This window comes from Branchiostoma floridae, chromosome 7 (assembly GCF_000003815.2).
Source record: "Branchiostoma floridae strain S238N-H82 chromosome 7, Bfl_VNyyK, whole genome shotgun sequence".
NCBI lineage: Eukaryota > Metazoa > Chordata > Leptocardii > Amphioxiformes > Branchiostomatidae > Branchiostoma > Branchiostoma floridae.
Genome location: NC_049985.1, coordinates 16,924,640 through 16,938,527, shown reverse-complemented (window position 1 = coordinate 16,938,527; position 13,888 = coordinate 16,924,640). Strand labels below are relative to the sequence as shown.

Genomic DNA, 13,888 nt, shown 5'->3' with positions numbered 1-13,888 from the left:
GGTGTCGTTGATACTAGCACCAGCCGGAGCCAATCAAATCTAACGTTACACAATGAGGCACCGACAAGGGAGAAAACAAATCAGAGACTCAAATTAAAACATGAAGCAATGTGAACATAAAAATCGTTGTGCGGAGCCACAAAGCAATTTCTAAACGAACGTGTTTTTTTCATATCTGTCTAACTATATCATCTGCTAGTAATGGGGAAATATTTCGTACACGTCAGTTTCAATATTGCATTTCAAAAGATTGCAAACACGCATGCAGTGTCCATTTCATGGTCTCTATATTTGACGCAACAGGTGTACCACTACGCCGTATGAATATCAATCTGAAAGACCTGTTACCTGTTGCGCGGGTAATTTTGAGCACCATAGGTTTCTTTGCAAACGTATGCGCCTTCGTAATAAATCAATTTCAATTCAAGTCAGCATTTAGAATAGAATTATTCACGAAGACAGTCTCTGAAGGCCCCTAAAACAGCATCCCTGTGTAGAAACGTGAGATGAAACGTTATTGATGCCTTACAGTATTGATGCCTGTGGCAGGGCGCTGACTTTTCCTAGCAACCGACGTCGTTTTCCGAGAAAAATTCGTTTCGTTTGACGTCAGTATTTGAAAGAGTTAACCACGTCACGATCACAATATGTATACACCGTAACCAAGAAGGTAGAGCCGACATTTCTACACCCCCCTGCTTAGGCTTACGTCAATTCCCACAAATTTAAAGGGCCCGACCGGACAGTTTTGGAGAATGAAAAACACGGTATAAAAGACAACAAAACACAAAACGGACCAAGCATAATTCAACAGCATGCATATTTATTGGCATCAACTTTAATTTTTCATTGGCTAGAGATAATAGATCCTTGTCCAAGTTGGCCTCATACAGTCATAGACATTAAGATCTATCTAAGAAGACATGTGTGATACTAACGATATCTGATATCTACTAACGATCTGTAGTTATTAAGAATCAATTTTTTTAATTAGATGAAAACAAACATTTTCTAATTACTACAGATCATTAGTAGATGTCAATTTGCGCAACCGCGAGTTTGTAGCTTTCATCATTACGCAACGAAAAACAAAGTTTCATTACAGTGGTATGTACCAAAGTGCTGTATTTTGTCATAGAAAAAAAATAATATCAGAGGCAATAAAAATGATGACGACATCAATTTGGCCCCCAAAAAATCAGATTTAGAATTCTTTCATGCCCATCTATCAACATTCATTACGGCTCTATTCTTTCTTAATCCATTAATAAGAAAACAGTGGAAGGTCAAAATGCCAATTTAGCCAACCGAGATACCTTAAGATTCACGCTCTGGTTCAATAACTTGTGATAGGGAAAAATGACCGTTCGTCATCATTTGAAAGAGAACCATGTCACGATCTCTGTTTAGGCAGTAACCAAGGACGTTGAACCGACATTTGCACAGTCCCCTGCTCTAACAACGCTTCCGTGGGGAGATAAGCGGTGATGTGACTCTCCTGAGCCGCCGAAGATCAGGAGTAATCTTCCACCGGCGGTATCCTAGCAACAGGCGGGGACCAACGTCAATGCTGCGGTAAAGGGGAGGATCATTTCTAGCACCGTGCGGTGGTGGTGGGGTGTGCTATCCTGTCACCAACCTTGTCCATGTGAACTGCACGCTCCCAGGCAGCGGGACTATGGCACAGACGTGACGACACGGGAGAGGAATCTCAAGGTCCAGTCAGGCAGAGGGAAGATCTGCGATTCTTGCTGAAGGGACCGTCCGTTATTTGTTAACTTCAATGGACGAAGATGATGAGAAAAAGGCGCGAACGTCATAGATGGTATAGCGCGATATTTCACGACATCGCCTTGAGCTATCTTACATCAGATTGGTTTGCGTATCGTCTGATCGTAGGCGTTTGTTCTGAGCGACACGCAACCACAACATACTCCCTCTCAATATACGTCATTTTCTTGTATTTATTCTGTCGGATTAGAACAAGAATTGCTCTTCTTTCGGGATTCTGCATCGTGGAGCCGATTGATTGAAGACTCCGCTTCGCTGTCACACAGAATACATTCATCCTTCGCCATGATGGCCTCAGAGAATTAGAAAACAATCTCGACCTTCATTTAAGCAACCACAAAGATATAAGACACATTAGAAGGCATACATGAGGCTTAAGACTCACACTATAGTTTAAGACAGGAAGAGGGATAGAACTTACTTTTCCAGAGCTGCCCGTCCAGTCTAAGAACGCCCATGGAACCGTCTCAGAGTGGCATCCATTCAAACATCCAAGAAAAATATCCCACTTCCACTGCGACGTCCTTCTCGTACAATGTTGAAGTCTTAAAGATCAAGAAGTCTTCAAACGTTGCGGCGCCCCTCTCTAAGAAAATCGCCAGGAGCTTGCGTCAGAAGGGCAGCTGTCGGGTCCAAAAATCACGGGAAAGATGAGAGTCAAAGATCAGCGTTTTCCGCGAAAGCAGGAAGGAAGTTTTGGTATGTAGGTTGATGTATACAGGCTCGGCTGTGTACTGCAGGGGCGATAATTCCAAGGCCTGCTGGCTCTCATCTGTACAGGCCCGTTTTGTACCAGCTGTCAGAAGGAACCTCTGGCTTCACACATCAGTGTAGGCTTGTTGAGCGCACGTCATCTCATCCCAGCATACATATATGGTCTGGGGTTTGTTCTGGACACGGTGGTTGGGCTGGATGGATACAGCCCTTTGGTTTGTGTTGCCTCTAGGAACATTATGACTGTGCTTGTACAATTGCGTTTGGCTCGTTTTTTTGTGCCAAGTTCTGAAGCTACAAACGTGCAAGAAATACTTTTTTTTCTTTTGACCACTTTCAGCGGACTGTAAAGGTCTGTAAACACTGATAAGCATGTCGGTTGTTTTTGCTATTTCTCAACACAAATTCAGTGTGGATCGGTCATTAACAAACTATTGTCATAGACGTAACGTTACTGTAATCCTTGTGGTTTGATGTGGCACCAGCTGAGAGACGTCAAGATATAGAAGGGCTTCACTATGATTAAAAGATAGTACAGGAGAGACTCCTAGCTTTTCAAATACATACTGCAGATAAGTATCAGAGTACGGTCCTGAAGAGACGCCTAGTATTTCCGATAAGTACTGCAGAACAATAAACCGGGTAACATATTGACATACAAGTGCATGAGTAACGCTCTTGCAAATTGGCGTAATAATATATCGAATTATGGTATATTGTGTAGAATAATGTGGCTAGATGTCCTTACATACATTGTACCACTATGTGGATGAAAGATTCGTGTGTCTACAACAGAAAACCAGTCATACATGCAGTTATAATTTGTGTTATTTTGCCGATATTCTCTCTGCATTATGCATCTGAAACGCTAGATGTCTCCACAGAACCACAACTTTGGTCACCACAAAACTCCCGAAACACAAGGTTTGGCCAATAAGACATAGTGACAACTGCAGAGAAAAACTGTGGATCTTTTCAGTTTATTTCTCATAGTAGAAATGCAATACATGTTTTATAATTGTGTGTAGCTATAGTACTACTAGTATATCATTGTACGATCATGAAATGTTTTTTTCTTACAGTACAACTGTTAATAAAGCATACCTAACCCCACTAGCCTGGCAGAAATATATAGCACCAAGTAAATCCCTTACAAGTTCACGGTCAAACTTGAAAGACATGATTTATTGCATGAAGCGATACAAAAGTCCCCGGTAAAATGCATAATTCCAACCCTACTACGTGCTGGGTAGCTTTCTGCCAGTATGTTCAACATCTCATTGTTCAGGTAGACCAAGTACAAAGCTTTGGATATGGCAGGATGTGACATCATGCTCGTTGTCATGGCGATGATGATGTCACTTCCTTTAGCAATCAATGATTTGATCTTGTCCAGAAGGATGCAGCAAAGATACACTGGTTGTTGCATCGAATCTGTCTCACTAATCAACTCAAAAGCTACATTTCTTGTAATTTCTAGTTGTTGATAACTGAGAATCAAATTGAACTGCTACAAAAATCAAAGTTCTCCAGGTTTCATCAACAAGTATTACTCAAAAACTATCGTCCCATATACTTTGTAAGGGTCATTCCTTATGTGGAATAGCAAGAATCTAGACGTTGCCTTTGTCTGCCCTGTGTCATCTGCAAAAGTTGAGTGACACAGGTTTTCAAATCAAAGTCTTCTCTCTTTATCATTTCAGATGGGTTTAAAGTTGATGTGGCAACAATTACACTATCCTTCACATGTACAGCATCCAGTATGACTGGACCGTTTATTCATTTTCCCACAATACGGCACGTTTTTCATATCAGCAGCGAGTTTTGACTCCTAAACCCCCCATATCAACTTCCAGGTCTTCCACAATGTCAAAGCTTGTGGTACTAAAAGCAGGTCTAACTCTACTGTACCTGTTCCAATTTACACTCCCCTCCACCTTTCAATATTATTTTACAAGTACAAAAGCTATTCACGGTATATGCAAGATTATCTGTTTCTTTTATCTAAAAGCGAATATTTGTAGAAATGTTTTACCACATACATTTTGTACTGACTGTGATGGCTTATTGATCGCTTTTCTCACATTGCTATGATGGCTTGTACCCTATTTTCCATACGTCTGTGTATGTTGTTTGCAATTATCTGTCTCGAAAGCTTTCCACAAAGATACCTTTGCTGATGTGTGTGTCATACATTGTACTTCACATGGTAGATAGAATGGGAATTCAATACATTTGCCAAATTGTAGGCAGTTTTCACCTATGCTACACTGGCAAATATCACCACTTGTTTCACATAATGGTCTCCCTCTAAGATCTCTTGAGTCATTTCGAGTCTTGAACAAATGGTGTTAAGAAATGTAAGGGTAAAGGTACAGCTTACATTGTACATTGTTAGGGTATGGTAAGGAAATAAAGAAAATCTTCAATACCTTCCCTCATTGGGAGAGTGCATAAAGATGCTTTGCTGAAAAGAATTGTATGAATTTCATTCATTTGTCGGATTCTTGGATTGATTTATGTGAAGATAAAGACAGAGAAAAAGTTGATCAAATGAAACAGTGCGTCTTAAGACCGTAATTGTGGAAGACTTGATCAGTCTAGTCAAAGTGTCAGGACTACATTTGTAGCGGCCATAGAAACAAAACTTCCTAATGTCATAGTTTTTCTATCCGCACTATAAGAAAACAACAGTTTTGTTGGTGCCATTCTTACCAGTGCCCGAAAATTAAAGGCAAAGGAACATTTTGAACATTGAATACCCATCTATCGTCAGTACATACATGTGTCAAACATGTGCATATTTTTTGTTACAGCAGTTTTATGTAAGTGTTGTTTATCATCTACTAGTATTTTGCTTGAGAATTCTGGTCAAAGCTATCTACAAGGCGAAGCCAAAGACGTAAGTTTTATGCTAAGATGCTGCCCACAAGTCTACGCTTTTGCATTAAAAAATTAACACCATTTATCATTACATATACATAAAAAGTACTGTTTGTATCAGGTTAATACACTACCTCATTCAGTTTAAATATTGCACAGTGCAAAGATGCCATAACCAATTATATAACCTCCTCAAAGTGTCTTATCAATATTATGCTATGTGATTATGGTTATAAAAGCCATGGTCTTGGTTTTTAGTAGCAACCAGTGTACAGAAGGGGCCATTTTGTACAAGTAGCAACAATCAGACAGACGAAAATTGATAAAAAGGAAAAAAGTCAACAAATTTTAACAAAGGCTTCCTGAAGCAATAATTGGATATTATATTTCCATATAAATACATACAGATATAAAAATGTTTTGCCATCTTTTGACAAAGCTTCTTATTTTGGAGTTGAAGGGAAATGTAGCTGCCACAGCTTTGAACACACTTTGGAATATACACAATATGCTTACTCGCAGGTGATAGCTTCTACAAAAGGTTCTAAAATTAAGGAGCGTCAGCAGTTCAAAGTGCAGCATACATGAAATCACAATATGGCTTTCAATGATTTGTAAAGGAAAATGTCCCCCAGTGTACACTCTACCTACTCTAGTACGACGGAAATAGATTCTGGAGCACGTTTCTTCTGTGGACGTCTGAAGAGGCCGGATGTCGCCAGTCCGGCGTTCCCGGATGACTGTCGGTCGGGGGGAACGCCCAGCAGCCAACCAGCCGCCAGACACGAGACGGCGGCCGAGATCTGAACGGCACACACACACAACAGCAGAGAGGGTTGGATCTATCGAGGCAGAATCTATCGCAGTCTGAGGGGGGAAGACACGAGTTCCGTGGTTTTGGAGTGACTGTTGGTGTTGGCGAATATACGGTAACCTCCCTCCAAAGCCCTTCACCCACCCGAGCAGCTATTGCTTGTGGTGTGCCTATGGCTTCTTCCTCAGTACCCTTCAGATAGAAGGAACAAATAAGAGAAGATAGTAGAGAACAGGTTAGAGAAAAAACAAAAAAATGAAGCACTGAACTACAGCACAAAGAAAGCTGTAAGTAGACAATCACACAATCAGAACATGATGATAAGGATCGTACACAAATGAAGATGAGATTCAGCATGAGTTGGATGAGGCAAAGAGCTCGTGGAAGATGGACATTGTTTCCATGGTAACTCGTTTATACATGGATGATGGGAGTCCTCAGCCTGTGAGTCGATTTGAAATGAAAGTACCTCACTGCATTTTAGGGGAATGTTACGTTTGGCCCACATACAAAGCAGCAGTGAATGGTATGGCAAACACAAAGCACACCAAGCCAAGCACAGCAAACAGTACAACTGTTGGAGAGATGGGGACAAACTACAGGACAGAAAATCCACGTATACTAAGCTCTTTGCAGCTAGCTTCATCAGTTAATGTGGATGCAAAAAGCTGGCTGGTAAGTAGCTTTGGAGCACACATAAGGACAGCATGGGGTGGTATGAGTGGATAGAATACATGTAGAGCATTTTCACAAGTTCCACGTCAAATAAACTGATGGCCATGTTGGTGCAACTATTTTCAATTTTTGCTTCAATGGATCGTAGTATCCAAAATTTTGTGTTATCAACAAGTTTTAAGTCATCTTTTGGTGTCCTCTTCTTTAGGTACAAGAGAACAACAACTAGTGAACATCTGTGCCAAATATCTTTTTCCTCCAATGAACCTTTGCTCAGATATTGTGAACTTACATCTACATTCAATTGAGTTAGATAGGGTCAAAACCAGGGCAGTCTTCAGGACCCATCCCTCTGTCCTGAGACGGAAATTTTCTTCTTGTGAAGGACAAAAATTTCACCCCATTCATCCCAGAAAATCTGAACTTCCGTGCATAAAATTGATGAGAATGTGTTTTCATCTGCTTAAAATGACAGATTTTAATAGGAAAATCAACATTGGCTCCAAAACAATAAGATGGAAAAATATTTAAACCGTAAGACAGCCCTGATAAAAAATTGGTATGATTCACTGAAAAGCAGATGCACCTCCATGACGTGACATGAAAACGCTCTACAAAAGACAGAAGCCTGTTACGCCAGCACAGACCACACCTTACCTTGCGCTAAGTCCCTACTTCCAGGAGTCCAACCTAAAGCAAAGACCAAAGGTATACAGCATGGAACTGTTGACAAGTTCACCCTACAAGCTGCTAGTGCAGAGCCCAAAGCCCCTTGCGTTTTCAGCTCAAAATAAAGGAAAAAAAGTCTGATGCAGTTCTTGGGCTGAGGGATAAGTATGCAGGATGAACATTGAAATCAAAACAAAAAGATTTTAATAAGCAAGTCTGGCAAATCTAGGGGTTGGATTCTGAATATCTAATTTTTAAAGTTCTATTGAAGTTAAAAACCTGCTCTCAAAGTGTTTACAATTGTTAGACCATTTGGATCTTACAGACAACCCTTTTGAGGTTATTTTTAGTCAATATTAACGAGGGTGGCACAATTATTCAACCCAAACCGCCAGTAAGTTAATTGATAGACACATCTATCATAGTTAAGGATTTATCATACACTTCCACGCCCCCTACTGACAAGTTTGAAAACTGCATATTGCTCATTTTAATCCTGGCACCCAACACCAGCCACACCTTAGGAAACACCCTTTGTTGACATATTCAATAATACTGGAGCAGTGTCTGACTTCTACTGGGCAACAGACTTTTGATACACTGTAGCTCTAAACTACTGGTCGTTTCTAGAAAAACATGACAATTATCTGTTAGTTTGCATTTGCTGTGCCATGCTTTATCCTTGTATGGGTCATGCAATGCATAGCAGGCTGCAGCATTAACGTCAAGCCATTGTTACATGGAAGCTTGCTTGACACTACAAAAGTATACTAGAGAGAATTTTTTGGCAACTACAAAGGAGCAACGTCTTTGTTTCTTGCAGTGGGGGCTGAAAGTAAATTTCAATAACATTGCCTACAGTGTTGGCTAAAGGTTGCTAGTCATTTGATTCATGATCTATGAACTGAGCTTTTGTAAGTTCAAGCTTTAACTTTGAAAACAAAACAAGGGAAAAAGCGATAGTATACATTTTGCTGGAGAGCAACATGCCATGAAGCTAATGGATAAAAAATTTAAAAGTTAGTGCTTGCTTCGTTGTTGGTACATTAACTCCAAAAGTCAGTACTTTCATTTCAACTTGGGATGACAGGAACCATTGCATGCAGTTGAACCACAGGCTGCTAGGGGTCTCTGCTCTCTTGTTCAACTACGTGGTATATGACCTTTGCTTTGTGATAATCAGATATAGGAATTCAGTACATTTTTTAAACGAACATCTCGAACATTTGAGGGCATGCTACAGTTAAATGTGCTTTAAAGTTTGTATTCATCAATAAATGCTAATAATAAGTCTATGAACCATTGTTAATGAAATTATGACAAAACTTGAACACATCATTAAATTTGGCAACAGTTTCTTACAGTTCTAGGCAGGTGGACTATTCTTTTCAAAACATACTGAATCTCAGCTTTATTTTCTTACACCATAGTACAGGCAAGTACTTGTTACACATTTTTGAAAGCCTATTCTATAATACCTAGGAATTTGATATTTTAAAAAGTACCGAAGTTCCCTTTCATATGTGAACCATACATTGATAGAAGGGATTTTTTATTTTGGCTGGAACTATGAAAATATTGGGTACCGGAAAGATCTACTTCAAGTCCATTTTCTTTGCTATCTAATGACTTTGTAAAGTGTTCTGGTTTCAATTCCACATTTGTCAACATGAGAGACACGTTTTGTATAATATGATGCACCCAATTCTGGATAACAATGTAATATCTTCACTTGTATCATTTGTTATGCCAACACACACACTAAAGGCATCTACAAATATGGTAGATCCTTATGATTTTAATATATGTAGCTAACATATCATTAATATATTAACATAAGCAACACCACGCTACAAATACTGACATGCACATTCTGACAAAATGCTTTCCACAGTTACTACACAGAGAGTGAAAATTCTACAATGAATTTCACATGCAGTGCTGTACTTCGACAGTTCTTTGCATGCTTGCTTTTTTAATAACTATACAAGCCATCCAACACCTTATAAGGAAAGCCAGGCACAATTTCCACTCTTGGAAGACAATACAATTTTTATTATTATCATTATCATAATCATTACAGTAGAAATGGATACAAAAGTAACTATTCGCACACCACGTGACACCTATACATACACGATAAATGCTTTGTCATACATACCATGCAATGTGATCGATCCTTCGTTACCAAGGAAGCATGCTAAGATACAAGGTAACACTGTTAGAATTCACATTGGATACAAAAATTCATTCATCTCATAGTGTTATTAAAAATTGTGTGGAGAGAATTATGTGAGAAAAAATGCAGCAAGGTTACATGTAAGTGTAGGTGCATGCTGCAACAACTTTATATGTGTGGTTTTCCTAGCATAAAAACAAAAATTCAGAAGCTGTCACAGAATTACTCGATGAACAAGAAAAATGAAAAACCAGTAAATTCTTCTGAGCTGTGTTTAAATTTTGTGCAGGTTAACAATTCAAAGCATATGTAGACTAGAATCTACTTTTAGTGATATGAAATGGTGAAATGAAAGGATTTCAAAAATTGTCCAATTGAGTTGGTCAAATGTAAGATTTATGTGCAACAACACCTCTACATTATACAGCTTTGACCACAAGGCACTTGAGGGTATTGTATGTTTCTTTCTGTCACTTCTGCTCATGTATTGTGCTAATGTATTGTTTCAGACATCAAATGATGAATGAATGGGTTCACCAGAAACCCCATGTGAAATTGCCATTAGAAGTTGCAAAAATAGTTACAAAGATTGGGTACACAAGCGTCTACCCCAACTTTCTGCCAATTTTTGATTAAAATAACAAGACCTATTCAATGTGACACAATGTTACTATTGCTACCTGTTCTCCTAGCATAATACATTAAATGAAATAAAGAAAAATAATAGCAACTCCTACATAGATGGAAAACTCCGCTCTACAGTAAAATAAAATTAAAGCAACAACAAGTCTTTACACTGGAATGGTTGTGAGTATCAAATGAACTTTCACTACATCATTTTGTCGGGGCATACCTATATACTTTATATACTCTATGAGAATATATGTTATGTGTTGCTAGTTGCCAAATTTCATCATAACAACTAAACGTGAGTTTCCAAAATTCACATTTCATACATTTTACATTCATACATGTACATGGCTTCACAACCTTGCATTTAACAGCCATGCGTTAACTATGATATCAGTTCCTAGTAGTAGTTACAGATTCTAAAGTTTAGTTGGAATGGTCCCCTTATGCTCTGTAACTTAGCCACACTCAGGCTCTGTAACCAAGGGAAAATATAAAAGTAACTGGTGTAAAATAACCAACTCTATTAACCTGGAGGGTACGTTCTACATGTACAAGAATCGGTAACACATTTTCCTACGTGAATAATGGTACAATGAGTTGTAGGGACTGACTCTTGAATTTCATTTTTCTAGGCATAAATAATAAGAGTCTATGTGCTGTAGTGTAAGATTATGATTATCATGTCAAAACTGGAAGTACTCCCTCCCTTCTGGAATTAAATATGATTGACTCGTTGAAATGTTTGAATTTTTTTCTTACTGCTGAAATCCAAATATAGGTTGTACATTTCATAAAATCCTGAATGGAATTAAAGCATCCGGCCAAAAACATTTGGCATTGTGCCTTCAATTCTGAGTGAACATTTGTTTCAAAAACACCCAAATTATTTAAGTCACTAGCATAAATTTGCTCCATTTAACATTGAATCTTTGTAGTTCTCTTTAAAATTCTTTGGAGTATTCTTACAGTTTGGACATGCTAGCTTAATGGTCAGATAAAACAAAACGTTGGCCAGAAATAAAGAGAACACATAGGACCATCAGGACCAGTCTTGCCGTAACTACGTCAAGGACAACCAAGACAGCAACCAATGATTCCCTCCTCAAAACAAATCCTCCTCAAACAACAATCTGTAATCAGGGCTCAAAATACCACCTGCATATGCAGGTTAGTGCAAGTAAAACTGCAGGTATTTCTGATGTCTACCTGCACCTATCCTGCACTGGTCCACGTACTGGGTTTTATACAGAAATGTCCTATGATGCACTGATGTAGGTGTATGTGGATTGTTATCAGCTGCATTGACTGTTACCACCTGTGAAGTATAAAAGAAAAAATAGCAATGGTTTTTGAACAAATTTGGTATGATCCATACTTCCTAAATTCATAATGGTGCAGGTAAAATTTGTCTGGTGCAAGTAATTTTCAATGTTACCTGCACCAGTACAGGTATGCAGAAAAAAAGTATTTCGAGCCCTGGTATTAAATGAAATACTGTTGCGTGTACTTCCGGTACTTTGGCCTGACATCATTTGTTACAGTTGACCACCCATTTTGAATCTGTAATCTGTAGCTATAGTATTAGTCTGGATATGCCTTGCCAAAAGCTAAAACTGAACAGCTAGGAAGGTCATTCCTTCACTATGGTGTAAGACTATTCAACAATTCACATGCGTGGATCTCTTGCTTGCCCTCTGATTGTTTCTACTTCTCAAATGTTTGTAAAATGTTGTGTTGTGATTTTTCCTGTAACAGACTTAAAACACAATTCAGGGAGGATTTAAGCTATTTCCTGTATATGTAAGTTTGAGGCTTTGTGAGATATGGAAGCATGGATGCATGGATGCAGTTTTTTGGCAAAACTGGTCCTGAAGTTGTGGAAAGACTTGAGGAAGGAAGACAGAGAAGCTCACTTTTTCTTGTGTGCCTTGGGGATGGTCTGTGTGGCAGAGGCGGCAGCCTGCTGGGCTTGCTGCTGCGCTGCCATGGCCGCCTGTTTCTTCTTGTTGAACAGGTTGATCTCTTCCTCAAGCATCTTCTTTTTCTCCTCCAGTTTCTTCTTCTCGTCAGAGTGTTGCCGCTTCAGCTGGTCGAACTTGGCGTGGAGCTGGGGCAAAAGTACAAGAGGCTATAAAAACGAAACCCTTGCCTCGGAGTGTATATAGACATTGTCCATCAACTGGGATAAAATTAAGATTTCTTATCCAAATCAATGGCTAAAAGAAGAGGTAAGAATCTACAAATTATAAGACTCAGCTCCAGAAATGAACCGCCCAGACCTGACACAAAAGGATTTTCTTAACTTAAAGGTACAAAAGATTTGAAGTTTGAAGGCCAAAAACTTTTGATGTTTTTGAAATGGGCGATTTAAATTAAATATTCACATTTTCCCTACACACAGTAAGAACTTGAAGTCAACATGTCCTAGCAGTCCCCCAATTACATGGCTCGTTCAATTATTTTGGTCCATACTTCAGTGGTATAGACACGTTGAACAAGCCAGTGGCTTCATCAACACCAACTTCAATTTGCAGTTATCAGGCTACAGACATTGCCGAGACTAAGGAAATCTTTGAAGAGTTTGTTAAGACGGACATCAAATGTGAACCCACTGGACAGAGCCGCTCTAGTATACTGCAAACTGCTACTACTAGACTATACACTTGAGATTCTTTTGTTGAACATGTTGCATTGGAAACAGATATGGGACTGTCAGAAACGGAACAATACTTACTTCTTTCTCAGCCTCCTTCAGCTCTCCCTCCTTCTCCTTGACCCTGACCACGAACATCTGTCTCATCTCCTCCTCCTTCCTCTGAAGCTCATTCAGGTGCTCCACACGCTTGGCCTCGTATGTCTCATGTAGGCTGGGAAACACACGGCAATACATTCAAACTATCATTCATGTTTCATCAAAAGAACAATCGGGTTCAACTCTAGCACTGATGTACGCAAGGCACTGTACACCACATTGGTGAGAAGCATCTTAGAATACTGCTCACCTTTGTGGTCCCCTCAGTCCCGCAAACTCATGTCCCTTGTAGAAGGGGTGCAACGGCGGGCGACTAAATTCATTCTAGGAGCCCACTCGAACACCCTGACCTACAAGGAACGTCTCTCCACCCTTGGTCTGTTGCCTCTTTCGCACAGGCGCGAAGTATGCGACGTCATGGTGTATATCAAGTCTAAACCAATTGTTCACAAGTATGTATCCTTCCCTTCCAGACCCTCTAGATATCTCAGATCTCACATGCTTACCCCCATTAGAGTAAGGACATCAGCCTTCAGCTCTTCTTACATACCAAGGCTGGTCACCATCTGGAATCAGCTGAGTCCTGTCCTCCGTAATATTGGGGTTCAAGCCACTGAAAAGTCTAACATCTTGACATTCAAGCGATCGCTTGTGAGAGCCACGTTTGTGAGATTTGACACCCAGTTCAATATCGACGTCCCCTGCTCTTGGTCCACATCTTGTGGGTGTGCCTCTTGCACTGCTTTAAGGCTACATTAGTATTGTAATTAGCTTTTTA

At 39.5% G+C, this 13,888-nt stretch overlaps 1 protein-coding gene across 6 annotated transcripts in view; it reads right to left on the bottom strand.

Annotated features, from left to right (window-relative positions):
• Positions 1-3,459: 3,459 nt before the first annotated feature.
• LOC118419597 (septin-11-like) overlaps positions 3,460-13,888 on the bottom strand; it is a 32,655-nt gene continuing 22,226 nt past the window's right edge. For 2 of the 6 annotated variants that reach the window (XM_035826049.1, XM_035826048.1), the window contains 3 exons: positions 13,093-13,225; positions 12,272-12,465; positions 3,460-6,191 (listed from right to left, as the gene is read on the bottom strand). In XM_035826049.1, coding sequence (XP_035681942.1) covers positions 6,041-6,191; positions 12,272-12,465; positions 13,093-13,225 — 478 coding nt within the window. In that variant the 3' untranslated portion in view covers positions 3,460-6,040. The other 4 variants (XM_035826050.1, XM_035826051.1, XM_035826052.1 and 1 more) reach the window with 4 other exon arrangements.